Genomic DNA, 16,543 nt, shown 5'->3' on the forward strand with positions numbered 1-16,543 from the left:
AAAAAAAAAAAAAAAAAAAAATTAACTGGCCGTGGTGGCAGACGCCTGTGGTCCCAGCTACTCAGGAGACTGAGGCGGGACAATGGCATGAACCCGGGAGGCAGAGCTTGCAGTGAGCCAAGATGGCTCCACTGCATTCCAGCCTGGGTGACAGAATGAGACTCCGTCTAAACAAACAAACAAACAAAAACCAACTGAGCAATACTCTTTAAAAGTGTCATGGTTGGCCGGGCTGGGCGCAGTGGCTCACTCCTATAATCCCAGCACTTTGGGAGGCCGAGGCAGGCGGATCACCTGAGGTCAGGAGTTCGAGACCAGCCTCACCAACATGGTGAAAACCCGTCTCTACTAAAAATACAAAAATTAGCCGGGCAAGGTGGCAGGCGCTACTCGGGAGTCTGAGGCGGAAGAGTCGCTTGAGCCCAGGAGGTGAAGGTTGTGGTGAGCTGAGATCGCACCATTGCACTCCAGCCTGGGGGACAAGAGCGAGACTTTGTCTCAAAAAAAAAAAAAAAAAGTGTCATGGTCATAAAAAACAAGGAACAACCGAGGAAATGCCACAGATTGGGGGGAGTAAAGTATGTAGTTAATAATATACCAACGTTCATTTTTAAATTTTGATAATTATGTTAAGTAAGATGTTAACATCAGGAAACTGGGAGTAGGAGAACTCGACCATTTTTGCAATTTTCTGTAAGTCTAAAAGTATTTCAGAGTAAAAGGTTGACATTTTTCGTGAATGATATGATGTTGTATATTATTTTCTCTTTCTCTTTTCCCTGAATTTATACTTGAGGTTTGTCTATCAGCTAGATTCAGTATTGGTTCTCTTACCCTGGTGATGTGCATTTTAATTTCCATTTCCCCATGACTAATGATGGTGAGTCTATTTTTATGGGCCAATTGGCTATTTTTGTATTTTGTGGTCGGTTCTTTTAAGGATAAGTGTTTTTAAAGCTTTTAATACCTATTGCTTTCATAAAATTGTACTAATTTATTCTTATGCCAGCAGTACAGGTTGAGTATCTGTGATACTATGATATATGTATGTTAGTTTTTGTCCATGGTTCCTAGCTCATAACTCCCCTAGCTTTCGTTATAATGTTGGAGCTCTTGAAGCAAGCCTCAGAAAACAGAATCTCTCTCTGACTTTCACCTGCCCAGAGCAGGACTCTCATCTTCCCCTGCCTTTCTGATTATGGGTCATAAGACTTTCATTTCAGAAGAGGTCCTACCCCATACCCTGGAGGAAGGAATGCTACCCAGAGAGGCCGGGAAGAATCTGAATAGACAGGCCTTGCTGAGTTTCCCCAGTCTATTAATATTAGATCATATATTTTTTCTCCAGTCACATTTCTACATGTGTGTCAGTCATGCCCATCTAATGAAGTCTCCATAAAAGGCCCAAGAGGAGAGGGTTCGAAGAGCTTCTGGACAGGAACAAAAGGAGGTTCCTGGAGAGTGGTGTTCCCAGGGAGGGCATACCTTGCCATGTGTATCTCTTCAACTGTATATCCTTTATAATAAACTAATAAATGTGATTCCCTGAGTTCTGTGAGCCACTCTGGCAAATTAACCGAACCCAAAGAGGGACTCATGAGATTCCCAATTTATATCCAGTCAGTTAGAAGCACAGGTAAAACAAACTGTGGCTTGTGATTGACATCAGAAGTAGGGAGCAGTCTTGTGGGACTGAGCCATCAACCTGTGAGATCTGACGCTTTCTCCAGGTAGGTAATGTCAGACTCGAATTGGAGGATACCCACTTGGTGTCTGCTGCAGAATTGATTGCTTGCTTATTGGTGGGGAGAAATCCTCACACATTTGATCACAGAAGTCTACCTTGTTGATTGTTGTTGAGTGAAAGAATCTTAAAAACAAAAACTATTTTTTCCACTCAGGGTATCCCTAATGTGAAATTTGAAGTCTTCCAAAATCCAAAACATTTTTTGCACCAACACAGCCAAAGGAAATATTTATTAGAGCATTGTAGGTTTAGGATTTTTGGACTACGGATGCTTAACTGGTGATTATAATGCAAATATTGCAAAATTTGAAAAAATGCAGTCTCAAGCACTTTGGATCCCAAGCATTTCAGATAAGGGATACTCAACCTGTATATTTAAATGCCTATTTCATTCTTGTTAGTTTCCATGCTCATGGTAACTCATCAGTGAAAGAGTGGAATTACAGTTTTCCCTAGCATTTTGGATTAGGTGTTTTTCTAACTGTCCATAAAATGTTGTGTTACAGAAAAATGGCTACTGGACAGGATCGAGTGGTTGCTCTCGTGGACATGGACTGTTTTTTTGTTCAAGTGGAGCAGCGGCAAAATCCTCATTTGAGGAATAAACCTTGTGCAGTTGTACAGTACAAATCATGGAAGGGTGGTGGGTATGTATCATTGTTACAACTATTCAACGGTAACACAGTGGCACTGTGGCAGGTCCTTTGTTGTGGTGGTGGTGGTGACAGGGTCTTTATTGTCCTGTCCAGAGTGCAGTGGCATCATCAGCTCACAGCAGCTTTTACCTGGGCTCAAGTGATCATCCCTCTTAAGCCTCCCAAGTAGTTAGAACTACAGGAGTGCCCCACTATGCCAAGCTGATTTTATTTTTTGAGGGGTGGGTAGAGATGAGGATTGGTTGGCGGGGCAGAGCTCACTATATTGCCCAGGCAGGTCTTGAACTCCTGGCCTCAAGCAGTCCTTCTGCTTTGGCCTCCCAAAGTGCAGGAATTGCCAGCATGAGCCACTGTGCCTGGCCCTACTTTTGAGATTTCTGAACTGCTTTGTTTTGGATTGAATGATGGCATCTGTGGTCAAAAAGTTTCTGATATGTTTATAGATTACTTGTGTTAAATGTTACTTGTTTATGCTTGTGATCATGTAATATATTTTCTGTTTCCTTTTTTTTCTAACCTTAGAATAATTGCAGTGAGTTATGAAGCTCGTGCATTTGGGGTCACTAGAAGTATGTGGGCAGATGATGCTAAGAAGTTATGTCCAGATCTTCTACTGGCACAAGTTCGTGAGTCCCGTGGGAAAGCTAACCTCACCAAGTAAGAAAAAAACATTATTTAAGGAGACATACAGGAGTCGAAAATAATACTCCATGAGTCTAGGAACTGGTGTTTTGAATTTGTTCCATGTAAATAACATCTGAAAAAATTCTTTTTGGTCAGCCATCTTGTCTCTGTGAAATGAAAAACAGATTTTAATACTGTGTTTTGGGGACAGTTCAAAACCATTATAACACATAAGAGTTGCTGCCTTTCATATCTATTCAGTTCCTTGATTGTTCAAAATTGGTTGTTAAATTGAGACTTAATACCAATTCCCATGTTCTCCATCCAAAAATCTAAAGTATTTGAAGTAATTAAATTGACTGTGAAACATAATTTTTCCAGGAAAGGCTGAGTCAAAGTGACGTTCTAGTACAATATCAGGAATTAGGTGCTATAATTGAACAATATCAAGGGAGATTTCTTTGTTTTTAGATTAAGCTATCTCTCTGCAAATACTAGAAGTTTCGCCTTGGATTGGGGGATATGTATCAGCATAGCTAAGTCAGAGGTAGGCACAAACCCCAGCCTTTAATCCTAGCAGCTAATATGTATTGAACCTATTATCACATGCCACGCACAGTGTTAAGCTCTCTGTAGGCAATATCTCTATTAAATCTGACATCGTTATAAGGTAGGTACTAATATTACTCCCCCTTCACAGATAAGGAATCAAGTTCAGAGAAGTTAAATAATTTAAGTTAGGCTGGGGGTGGTAGCTCACGCCTATAATCCTAGCATTTAGGGAGGCTGACGTGGGCAGATCACTTGAGTCCAGGAGACCACCCTGGGCAACATGGGGAAACCCTGTCTGTAACAGAAAATACAAAAATTCGCCAGGCATGTTGGTACACACCTGCAGTCCTGGCTACTTGGGAAGCTGAGGTGAGAGGATTGCTTGAGCCTGGGAGGCAGAGGTTGCAGCGGGCCCTTATCGCACCACTGCACTCCAGTCTGGGTGAGAGAGTCAGACCCTGTCTCAAGAAAGAAAAAAGTTCAGACAGCTAAGTGAAAGACTGAGGATTCACATGTGTTTTTTAAGATTCTAATATCTATGTTCTCAAGATACACTGTGCTATGTGGTGTGGTATAGGAATCATGCTTTGACTCAGGACCTGAGATACTTCTGAATTCTAATTCTATGAATTAGAAGTCTAAAGGTAGAGTAGCATAGCCAGACCCACATTGGAATTATTGCTAGAAAAGAAGATAGACTTGACTGAAGATTAAGTTTTCCAGATACTCTTAAAAATGCCTTGCAGTGATTTGCTCAAGTGGCTGTGAGGAAGCACTGAAATCAAGTATTGTTTTGGAAAAACTCAAACTATGGTTTTCCTCTCCTCTCACACCACAAGAACGATCAACACAGAAGACATCTATGACTAAAGGTGTGGAAGTATTTCCCCACACACCAATCAGCAGACACCAGCTGTATGTCCTCCCAGTCAATTCCAACACTGTCTACCTGGAGATGGCTTCAGATTCCACATGCTGAGGGCTCAGTACCACAAGAACACCCCCTCCTTCCTTTCCATCACAAGTCCAGGCTTTTAGAACGTCTGAACAGCTGGCTTTAAGTTGGGGTTCCTACAATCCCTTCTTTGGATTAATTTGCTGAAGTGACTCACAGAACTCAGGAGAACACTTACTTATGTTTATTGGTTTATTATAAAGGATATTATGAAGGATACAGTTAGGTTGGGCATGGTGGCTCACACCTGTAATCCGAGCACTTTGGGAGGCTGAGACAGGAGGATTGCTTGAGCTCAGGAGTTCGAGACCAGCCAGGGCAATATAGTAAGACCTCGTCTCTACCAAAATTAAAAAAAAAAAAAAAGAAACACACACAAAATTAGCCAGACATGGTATCATGCAGCTCTAGTTCCAGCTACTCAGGAAGCTGAGGTGGGAGGATCACTTGAGCCCAGGAGATTGTGGTTGCAGAGAGTCATGATCAAACCGCTGCATCCAGCCTGGACAGCAATGAGATCCTGTCAAAAAAAACATGAAGATGAAGAGATATATAGAGCAAGGCATGTGAGAAGGAGTGTGGAGCTTTCATGCCCTTCCTGGATGAGTCACCCTCCAGGAATCTCTACCGTTACAGCTGTTTGGAACCTCTCTGGACCCTGTCCTCTTGGGTTTTTACGGAGGCTGCATTATGTACTCATGACTGATTAAACCGTTGGCCATAGGTGATCAACTTGACCTGCAGACCTCTCCTCCTCTCCCCTCCCCAGAAGTTGAGGGGGTGGGGCCAAAGGTTCCAACCCTTCTGAAGCTATTATTCAACATTAGCATAGAAAAAGACAAAACGTGGGTGATTCCAAGGATTTCTGGAGTTGTATGCCAGGAAACTGAGATGAAGACCCCATATATATTTCACAATATTGCAAGTATCCTTTTCTGGCTTTGTACGTGAGCATATTGCTCTTTCTTTTTTCTTTTCTTTTTGTTTTTTGTGAGTGGGGGATGGAGTTTCACTCTTGTTGCCCAGGCTAGGGTCCAATGGTGTGATCTCGGCTCACTACAACCTCCGCCTCTTGGGTTCAAGTGATTCTCCTGCCTCAGCCTCCCGAATATCTGGGATTACAGTCATGTGCCACCATGCCAGCTAATTTTGTATTTTTAGTAGAAACGGGGTTTCTCCATGTTGGTCAGGCTGGTCTTGAACTCCTGACCTCAGGTGATCCACCCACCTCTGCCTTCCAAAGTGCTGGGATTACAGGTGTGAGCCGCCGTGCGTGGTCTTGCTCTTTATTTTCTTTGAGGCCTATCTTCTTCCTGGCTCAAATAATGATTAAAAAAAAAAAAAAAGGCCGGGTGCGGTGGCTCAAGCCTGTAATCCCAGCACTTTGGGAGGCCGAGACGGGCGGATCACGAGGTCAGGAGATCGAGACCATCCTGGCTGACACGGTGAAACCCCGTCTCTACTAAAAAATACAAAAAACTAGCCGGGCGAGGTGGCGGGCGCCTGTAGTCCCAGCTACTCGGGAGGCTGAGGCAGGAGAATGGCGTGAACCCGGGAGGCGGAGCTTGCAGTGAGCCGAGATCTGGCCACTGCACTCCAGCCTGGGCGGCAGAGCGAGACTCCGTCTCAAAAAAAAAAAAAAAAAAAAGTCAAGTGTTTCTCTAATTTGAGAATGTTTTAGAACAATGATTATACTAGTTTTTATGGGTGTCATGGTGAAGAGGTACCAGTGTTTTCATTTTTATGGTAAATGTAAATTCAATAGGAACAAAGAACTGGACACTACAAAGCAGGTCCAAACCAAAGCAAAGAAAATATCTGTATAGTGGCCGGGTGTGGTGGCTCATGCCTGTAATCCCAGCACTTTGGGAGGCCAAGATGGGAGGATCACCTGAGGTCAGGAATTCGAGATCAGCCTGGCCAACATGGTGAAACCCCATCTCTACTAAAAATATTAAAAAATTAGCCGGGCATGGTGGCAGGCGCCTGTAATCCCAGCTACTTGGGAGGCTGAGGCAGGAGAATCGCTTGAACCCAGGAGGCGGAGGTTGCAGTGAGGCCAGATCCTGCTATTGCACTCCAGCATGGGGGACAAGAGCGAGACTTCATCTCAAAAAAAAAAAAAGAAAAGAACAAAATATCTGTATATTGTCACAGAAAACTAGCTATACAGGCAGAAGAGCTGCTTATTAAAGTTTGAATAGAAGACATATGGTGAGATTGGTATGTATACCCTGAGGACGGTTGTCTGCCCACCCAGACATATCACCACATTCTAGGTGCTTATCTTCAGTTTGATAATTTGAATATTAGTATATCCATAAATGGTTGGTTAAGGCATGTGTGTGTATGTGGTGATGACCAGTTTACATGTTAACCAAACTCACCGTTGACTGAAGTATAAAATCCATATGCCAGTTTGTTAATTTATGGTGAGAAATATTATCCTGGGGAAGACCATATGCTCTGGTTCACTGATCAGTGCAGTGTTCCATGTAAATCACCCTTTTTTTTTTTTTGAGACAAAATTAGAAGCAGAAGGTTTCTTGGTGGATATATGAAAATAAAAAGAATAGGTGATCACAGTAATACACAAATGTGAGGCATTTCTTTATTTTTTATAGAGTTCCTTGTCATATAGACGTGTTCATAGTCTGAATGCTTTCTACCTTGGTAGTTCTGGCATTGTGCTAAAAATATTTGCCTCCGTGGTTCTTCCTTTTCCATGCTTCTATTATTGACCATCTGCCTGCCTGTTGACCCTTTCAGTTACTACTTTCTAGTTTCTGTTAAGCCACATGTCTCTTGATTATGTGTATTATTGTTCATTATGGCAGGGTGGGAGTGGAGCAGACAATCTCAAGGTTGCCTCTGTTTATTGCCTGCATGAATGATCCTTACACTTCTTAGGTACCGGGAAGCCAGTGTTGAAGTGATGGAGATAATGTCGCGTTTTGCTGTGATTGAACGTGCCAGCATTGATGAGGCTTACGTAGATCTGACCAGTGCTGTACAAGAGAGACTACAAAAGCTACAAGGTCAGCCTATCTCAGCAGACTTGTTGCCAAGCACTTACATTGAAGGGTTGCCCCAAGGCCCTACAACAGCAGAAGAGACTGTTCAGAAAGGTACTTCCATAACATCATATTGCTTCTGCTTCCTGCCTTTGGAACCTGCTTTGCTTGGTCATGCTGATTCTCCATGGAATAATTGAAAGGAAACTTAAACTACATCCTGAATGAATCAGAAGGACTCACATGGAAGCATATACAAATTTTCTTATCTTTCCAGGTATATGGCTGTTGAGAAGCTGTGAAATCTGTATGAAAGTAAATTTCTCTTTTAGATATAACTAGGGCAGGTTAGTGTTATCAGTAGAAGGCAGAGGCCTGGCGCGGTGGTTCACGCCTGTAACCCCAGCACTTTGGGAGGCTGAAGTGGGTGGATCATGAGGTCAGGAGTTCAAGACCAACCTGGCAGCATGGTGAAACCCCATCTCTACTAAAATGCAAAAATTAGCTGGGCGTGGTGGTGCGTGCCTGTAATCTGCTACTCAGGAGGCTGAGGCAGGAGAATTGCTTGAACCAGGATCCAGGAGGCAGAGGTTATGGTGAGCTGAGATCTCACAACTGCACTCCAGCCTAGGCTACAGAGGGAGACTCCATCTCAAAAAACAAAAAAATCAATAGAAGGCTGACTGAGCACTTTGTCATTGGTGGCTTAATTTTTATTGTAACTTAGTGTCTTGGTTAACTAATATATAAGAAGGGTGAGCTTTTTAAAGGGGGACCTCAGGTATAGGGAGTTGAGTGATTCAAAATTTCTACTCACTTCTTAGCACATTATTACATGGGCTGCACAAGGCCCTTCTCTTTGTATTTTGCTACTTTTACCCTTCATAGTGATTTTCCCACTCCCTCTGTACCCCACTCACCCTCTTGTACCCACTGATATACTTGATATATCTTAGATGTGTATATATCTCTTCTCTTCTCTTCTCTATTTTGAGATGGAACGTCACTCTCGCCCTGGCTGGAGTGCAGTGGCACAATCTCAGCTCACTGCAACCTCCGCCTGCACGGTTCAAGCAGTTCTCCTGCCTCAGCCTCCGGAGTATTTGGGATTACAGGCATGTACCGCCAAGCCCGGCTAATTTTTGTATTTTTCATAGAGACGGGGTTTCATCATGTTGACCAGGCAGATCTTGAACTCCTGACCTCAAATGATCCACCCGCCTCGGCCTCCCAAAGTGCTGGGATTACAGGCGTAAGCCACTGCACCTGGCCTATATCTTTATAAGTTACCCAGTATTGCTTTTTAATTACAAGATGATTTTGTGCTATTAATAGATCTCATTCTTTTTCTTAATTTTCCTTCAGTAGTGAAGGAAAATTAGAGATCTCTCCATGTGGCTGTATTTATTTGTAATTGATGGCTTCGATGGCTGTTACTTGCAGCATAATCCATGATATGGATCCACCATATTTACAGACCATTTTCCCTGGTGACGAATTCATTGATTGCTTCTAATGTCCTACTGTAACAGTTTACATTCCCCCTAGGAGTACATAAAAGTTCCTGTTTCCCCCATATTCTCAACAACTCATATCATCTAATGTTTAAAAATAGGCCAGGCGCGGTGGCTCAAGCCTGTAATCCCAGCACTTTGGGAGGCCGAGACGGGCGGATCATGAGGTCAGGAGATCGAGACCATCCTGGCTAACACGGTGAAACCCCGTCTCTACTAAAAAAAATACAAAAAACTAGCCGGGCTAGGTGGCGGGCGCCTGTAGTCCCAGCTACTCGGGAGGCTGAGGCAGGAGAATGGTGTGAACCTGGGAGGCGGAGCTTGCAGTGAGCCGAGATCGTGCCACTACACTCCAGCCTGGGCGACAGAGTGAGACTCCGTCTTAAAAAAAAAAAAAAAAAAATTTGCTGGCCAGGCGCAGGGCTCATGCCTGTAATCCCAGCACTTTGGGAGGCTGAGACAGGTGAATCACGAGGTCAGGAGATTGAGACCATCCTGGCTAACATGGTGAAACCCCGTCTCTACTAAAAATACAAAAAAATTAGCCTGGTGTGGTGGTGGGCGCCCGTAGTCCCAGCTACTTGGGAGGCTGCGGCAGGAGAGTGGCGTGAACCCAGGAGGCGGAGCTTGCAGTGAGCTGAAATCGCGCCACTGCACTCCAGCCTGGACGATAGAGCGAGACTCTGTCTCAAAAACTAAATAAATAAATAAATAATTGCCAATATAATGTTTGTTTGTTTTGCTTTAATTTACATTTCTGTGATTACTAATTGAGATTGAAGATCTTTTCACACACTTGTAAGCCAGCTGAGTTTCTGCTTCTGTGATTTACGTTTTTATAATCTTTGCCCATTTTTCCATGACAAATGGTAAAATTATTTATTTTTTGATTTGCAAGAGTTCCTTGTATATCCTATCCTAATTATTAGTTCCTTGTCTTTTTTTTTTTTTGGAGATGGAAGTCTCACTATGTTGCCCAGGCTAGAGTGCAGTGGCTATCAGTGGCTATTCACAGGTGTGTAATTATGGCTCCACTGCAGCCTTGAACTCCTGGGCTCAAACAGTCCTCCCACCTCAGCCTGCAGAGTAGCTGGAACTACAGGTATGCGCCATCATGCCTGGCTAATTTTAAAATTTTTTGTAGAGACAGGGTCTTACTATGTTGCCCAGGCTTTTATTTTCTACTTGGATATTGATGTGTTAGGAAATGATAAATGGGTTTTTTAAAATAAATTCATTTTTTACTTTATCTATCTGAAAAAAACTTGTGATACAATCTGTATGAAGTGTTTTAATAACATGTACTTGAAGGTTAATTTTTTTTTCCTTATATTTGAATAGAATTAGAACAATAAAAACTTGCTTTTGTGGCCGGGCACAGTGGCTCACGCCTGTAATCCAAGCACTTTGGGAGGCTGAGGTGGGTGGATCACGAGGTCAGGAGTTCAAGACCAGCCTGGCCAAGATGGTGAAACTTCGTCTTTACTAAAAATACAAAAAAATTAGCTGGGTGTGGTGGCACGCGCCTGTAATCCCAGCTATTTGGATGGCTGAAGCAGAGAATTCCTTAAACCCAGGAGGCAGAGGTTGCAGTGAGCCGAGATCGCACCACTGGACTCCAACCTGGGCGACAGAGCAAGACTCCATCTAAAAAAAAAAAACAAAACTGCTTTTGTGATAATGTTAGATTATGATAGTCCTAGATTCCAGGTCTAAGAATTTGCATAAGAATGAGAGTTTTTTGTTTTGTTTTGTTTTTCTTTGAGACGGAGCCACTTTATCACCCAGGCTGGAGTGCAGTGGCGCAATGTCGGCTCACTGCAGCCTCCGCCAGAATGAGGTCTGTTTTTTAATTGAATATTATGAAATTCAGTTGTATGTCCCCAGAGCAAATAATTCTGCATAAGTTTCATGTTTTGGCTGGGCGTGGTGGCTCACACCTGTAATCCCAGCACTTTGGGAGGCTGAGGCTGGTGGATCACCTGTGGTCAGGAGTTCGAGACCAGCCTGGCCAACATGGTGAAACCCTATCTCTACTAAAAATACAAAAATTAGTCAGGCACAGTGGCAGGTGCCTGTAATCCCAGCTACTTACGAGGCTGAGGCAGGAGAATTGCTTGAGTCCAGGAGGCGGAGGGTGCAGTGAGCCGAGGTCACGCCACTGCACTCCAGCCTGGGTGGCGACAGAGCAAGACTCTGTCTCAAAAAAAAAAGAAAAAAAAAAAAGATGTAAGATGTAAACTTTGCTTTTGCTGCTGAACAATTGTATGATATGCCTTTAATGTGTTTTGCAGAAGGGTGGTAGTAAAACTGCCCAGGGAAGCTTGTGACTTAAGGAATTATTTTATTTTCTGATCCTGATAATGCAAACTGTGTCAAGCTAGAGGCTGCAGATCCTTTAGTTCTTTGGACAAAATATAATGGACAATAAAGATGTGCCGCTTATAAAGGAAGCAAAATCATGGCATATAAGCTTTTGATATTTGATATTTTATTATACTGGGACCAGAGTCAGAAGTTTAATTATCATAAGAAAGGTGTTCTTTGGTCTTACCTTTCTGTACCACATCTTATTATATAACTTTCTTTTTTTTAATTTCCATGTGCAACACTGATTTTTTGGTATCACCCAGGCTGGAATGCAGTTGTGAGATCTTGGCACACTGCAGCCTCCACCTCCGGGGTTCAAGTGATTCTCATGCCTCAACTTCCTGAGTAGCTGGGGTTGTAGGCATTTGCCACCATGCTGGCTAAGTTAAAATGGTCCAGAAAGTCACACAATTACAATAAATTATTCATATTTTTATTTCCCAAAGCTAATATATACTAGTATAAGTTGTTTTAAATGATGGGTGTTTTAATAGTATTTATTGTTCTTAATATATGCAAGCCTTGGTGTTTCAGGAAAATAGATAATTAAAAAAAAAAAAATGCACAAGCCACTGTGCTGGGGAACTTTATTTTAAAAAACTACCTTTTGGCCTTGCACGGTGGCTCACGCCTATAATCCCAGCACTTTGGGAGCCCTTGAGATCAGGAGTTTAAGACCAGCCTGGCCAGCATGGTGAAACCCCATCTCTACTAAAAATACGAAAATTAGCTGGGCCTGGAGGTGCACAGCTATAGTCCCAGCTACTCAGGAGGCTGAGGCAGGATAATTGCTTGAACCTGGGAAGTGGAGGTTGCAGTGAGCTGAGATCGTTCCACTGCAGTCTAGCCTGGGCAGCAGAGCAACTCTGTCTCAAAAAAAAATAAAAATTAATAAACTGTCTTTTAATCCTCGTAACAGCTATATGAAGTGCAGTTTGTAGACAAGGAAACTGAAGCTTAGAGAATTATGTAACTTGTCCGAAGTCATATGGTCAGTAGGTTATGAAGCCAATATTTGAACCTTGCTTGACTGCAGAATGTTCTTTTAACAATTATGCTCTACTTCTTATGATCATACATGGTGGCTCATGCCTGTAATCCCCATCACTTTGTGAGGCCAGGGCTGGGGGCTGGGGAGATGGGGGGCACATGGGGGGGTTGCTTGAGTCCAGGAGTTTGAGACCATCCTTGGTGACATGGTGAAACCCCGTCTCTACAAAAAATACAAATTAGCTGGACATGGTGGCATCTGCCTGTAGTCCTAGCTACTTGGGAGGCTGAGGTAGGAGGATCGCTTGAGCTCAGGAGGCAGAGATTGCCCCGCCAAAAGACAGGGTTTTTTTAAAGTTTTTTTTCTTTTTTGAGGGGGAGTTCGCTCAGCTCACCCAACCTCCGCCTCCCAGGTTCAAGCAATTCTCCTGTCTCAACCTCCTGAGTAGCTGGGATTACAGGTGTGCACCACCACGCCTGGCTAATTTTTGTATTTGTATTTTTAGTAGAGACGGGGTTTTACCATGGTGGTCAGACTGGTCTCAAACTCCTGACCTCGTGATCTGCCCGCGTTAGCCTCCCAAAGTGCTGGAATTACAGACGTGAACCACCACGCATGGCCCAAAAGATAGTTTTTAAAAATAAAGTTCCTTGGCCTGGCACGGTGGCTCACGCCTGTAATCCCAGCACTTTGGGAGGCCGAGGAGGGTGGATCACAAGGTCAGGAGATCGAGACCATCCTGGCTAACATGGTGAAACCCTGTCTCTACTAAAAAAAAATACAAAAATATTAGCTGGGAATGGTGGCAGGCACCTGTAGTCCCAGCTACTTGGGAGGCTGAGGCAGGAGAATGGTGTGGACCCGGGAGGCAAAGCTTGCAGTGAGCCAAGATCACACCACTGCACTCCAGCCTGGGCAACAGAGCGAGACTCTCTCAAAAAATAAAGTTCCTCAGCACAATGGCTTGCGTGTATTTTTCTTTTCTTTTTTTTTTTATTATCTATTTTCCTGAAACACCAAGGCTTGCACATATTAAGAACAATAAATACTATTAAAACATCCATCATTTAAAATAGTGTATACTAGTATATATTAGTGAGCCAAGATCATGCCACTATACCCCAACCTGGATGACAGAGTGTCACTCTGTCTTAAAAAATATAACAATTATGTCTACTTCCTTTTACAGATAAAAGGTTAAGGATTTTAATGTGGTACTTGGAAGCTAGCTAGAATAGTTGAAGGAGAGGACTTCGTGATAGATAAACTTGCAATAAACCCTAAAATATAGATGTGTTTAAGCAAAGGAAAGAAGAACAGAGTTGAGTAGTAAGAGCTTGCCGGGTACGGTGGCTCAGGCCTGTAATCCTGGCACTTTGGGAGTCCGAGGTGGGCAGATCACGAGGTCAGGAGATTGAGACCATTCTGGCTAACATGGTGAAACCCCATCTCTACTAAAAATACAAAAAATTAGCCGGGCGTGGTGGTGGGCGCCTGTAGTCCCAGCTACTCGGGAGGCTGAGGCGGGAGAATGGCGTGTACCTGGCAGGCAGAGCTTGCAGTGAGCTGAGATCGTGCCACTGCACTCCAGCCTGGGCAACAGAGCAAGACTTGGTCTCAAAAAAAAAAAAAAAAAAGAATAAAGAAAACCTGAATAAAATAGGGTGGTGGGGTGGGTTGCAATGGATATGTGAAATATTTTAAAGTAGCCTTTGTTGACTAAAATGCCTGCATAATGAAGAATGAAAGAAAGAAAATAAGCCAATATTATTGTGGGTTTTAAGCCCTTAATAGAAATAGGGAGTTAGTTGGGAAAGAACATTTGAGAAGGAAGACAAAGTTTGATTTTAGTTATGTTTAGTTGGAAACTATAATTAAAAATTCATGGGGCCGGGCGCGGTGGCTCAAGCCTGTAATCCCAGCACTTTGGGAGGCCAAGATGGGCGGATCACGAGGTCAGGAGATCGAGACCATCCTGGCTAACACGGTGAAACCCCGTCTCTACTAAAAAATACAAAAAACTAGCTGGGCGGGGTGGCGGGTGCCTGTAGTCCCAGCTACTTGGGAGGCTAAGGCAGGAGAATGGTGGGAACCCAGGAGGCGGAGCTTGCAGTGAGCTGAGATCCGGCCACGGCACTCCAGCCTGGGTGACAGCGAGACTCCGTCTCAAAAAAACAAAACAAAACAAAAATTCAAGAAAAGTTCTTCTGTAGGCAGTCAGGAAAAGTTCGTCTGTAGGGAGGTAGAGCTGAGGGATTAGAGTGTAAGTTTGGGGATAAAGATTTGTATGTACTCAGCATAAGATATTTTCAAGGTCCTAAGTCCCAAGCAACATCTAACTTAAAACAGCTTGTCAGGGAAATAAATCTAGTGCCTCGGAGTGGATTTTAAGTTACTCAGCTGGAATCCACCTCTAAAAACATGTAAATGTTAAAAAGCTTGTATTGAAGCTTGAGTTAATTGTGAATATTTTCTAATTGAAAAAAAATTTCTTGGAGATGTTCAAGTAGTTAAATATGGTAGGAGAAAGAAAATTCAAGACAACTGGGGAGATAAATGTGTTTTCATTATTTTTGTTTGTTTATTTATTTATTTATTTGTTTGTTTGTTTGTTTTGAGATGTAGTCTTGCTCTGTCGCCCAGGCTGGAGTGCAGCGGCACAATCTCGGCTCACTGCAACCTCCGCCTCCTGGTTTCAAGCGAATCTCCTGCCTCAGCCTCTTGAGTAGCTGTGATTACAGGCCTGCACCACCACGCCAAGCTAATTTTGTATTTTTAGTAGAGATGGGGTTTTGCCATGTTGGCCAGGCTGGTCTTAAACTCCTGACCTCAGTTGATCCACCCACCTTGGTCTCCCAAAGTGCTGGCAATACAGGCGTGAGCCACCATGCCTGGCTGAAAATGTGTTTTAAAATCATTGCTCGTGAAAGATGATATTAATACAAAATATTTGTTGTACAAAAAATTCAGCCTATGCTGAAGCTAAGCTGCGGGAATCACTCTGAAGGAGAAATTGATCTCTCTCATAGTTAGTCTTCTAAACTGGATGCCATTTTTTTGTGAAAACTTATATGTCTAAATACCTGTAATCTAAGTATTTCTACATTAGATAGCACAATTAAATCATTTTTTTAAATGTCTAAATGTGACTTCTTAATTCATTTCAGAGGGGATGCGAAAACAAGGCTTATTTCAATGGCTCGATTCTCTTCAGCTTGATAACCTCACCTCTCCAGACCTGCAGCTCACCGTGGGAGCAGTGATTGTGGAGGAAATGAGAGCAGCCATAGAGAGGGAGACTGGTTTTCAGTGTTCAGCTGGAATTTCACACAATAAGGTGAAGGCTAATAGTAGATTTCAAAGAGAAACATTGATATCCTTAATCAAATACAGCAGGGACAGTGGGACATTTAAATTATTACACATAGGCCGGGTGTAGTCGCGCACGCCTATGTGGGCGGATCGCGTGAGCCCAGGAGTTGAAGAGCAGCCTGGGGAGCATGTTGAAACCCAATCTCTACAAAAAATTAGCCAGGTGTGGTCATGTGCACCTACAGGAGGCTGAGGTGGGAAGATCAGCTGAGTCCAGGAGGTTGAAGCTGCAGTGAGCCGAAATCATACCACTGCACTTCAGCTTGGGCGACAGTGAGACTGTCTCCAAAAAAAAAAAGGTTATTACACATATACTTTGAATGGATTTCTGTTTAAAATTCATGTTGAGGCCCAAATCAAAGCATAAATAATTATTTACCATGGAAATGGACATTAAATATGTACTTTCCTAAGAAGCAAGCTGAAGGCCTGGTGTGGGGGCTCACGCCTGTCATCCCAGCACTTTGGGAGGCTGAGGCAGGTGGATCACCTGAGGTCAGGAGTTTGAGAGCAGCCTGACCAATATGGTAAAGCACCATCTCTACTAAAAATAAAAAAATAATTAATTAACCAGACGTGGTGGCGTGCACCTGTAGTCCCAGCTACTCGGGAGGCTGAGGCAGGAGAATTGCTTGAACCTGGGAGGCGGAGGTTCTAGTGAGCCAAGATTGTGCCACTGCACTCCAGCCTGGGCGACAAAGCAAAGACTCCATCTCAAAAAAAAAAAAGAAAAAAGAAAAATTACAGC

At 43.2% G+C, this 16,543-nt stretch overlaps 1 protein-coding gene across 3 annotated transcripts in view; it reads left to right on the forward strand.

Moving 5' to 3' along the window:
• Positions 1 to 16,543, forward strand: part of POLH (DNA polymerase eta) — a 37,077-nt gene that overhangs the window by 3,158 nt on the left and 17,376 nt on the right. For 2 of the 3 annotated variants that reach the window (XM_025381733.1, XM_025381735.1), the window contains exons 2-5: positions 2,254 to 2,394; positions 2,926 to 3,060; positions 7,445 to 7,662; positions 15,591 to 15,760. In XM_025381733.1, coding sequence (XP_025237518.1) covers positions 2,258 to 2,394; positions 2,926 to 3,060; positions 7,445 to 7,662; positions 15,591 to 15,760 — 660 coding nt within the window. In that variant the 5' untranslated portion in view covers positions 2,254 to 2,257. The remainder of the gene's footprint in view (positions 1 to 2,253; positions 2,395 to 2,925; positions 3,061 to 7,444; positions 7,663 to 15,590; positions 15,761 to 16,543) is intronic. The other variant, XM_025381734.1, reaches the window with a different exon arrangement.

The sequence above is a fragment of the Theropithecus gelada genome, chromosome 4, assembly GCF_003255815.1.
Source record: "Theropithecus gelada isolate Dixy chromosome 4, Tgel_1.0, whole genome shotgun sequence".
Lineage (NCBI taxonomy): Eukaryota > Metazoa > Chordata > Mammalia > Primates > Cercopithecidae > Theropithecus > Theropithecus gelada.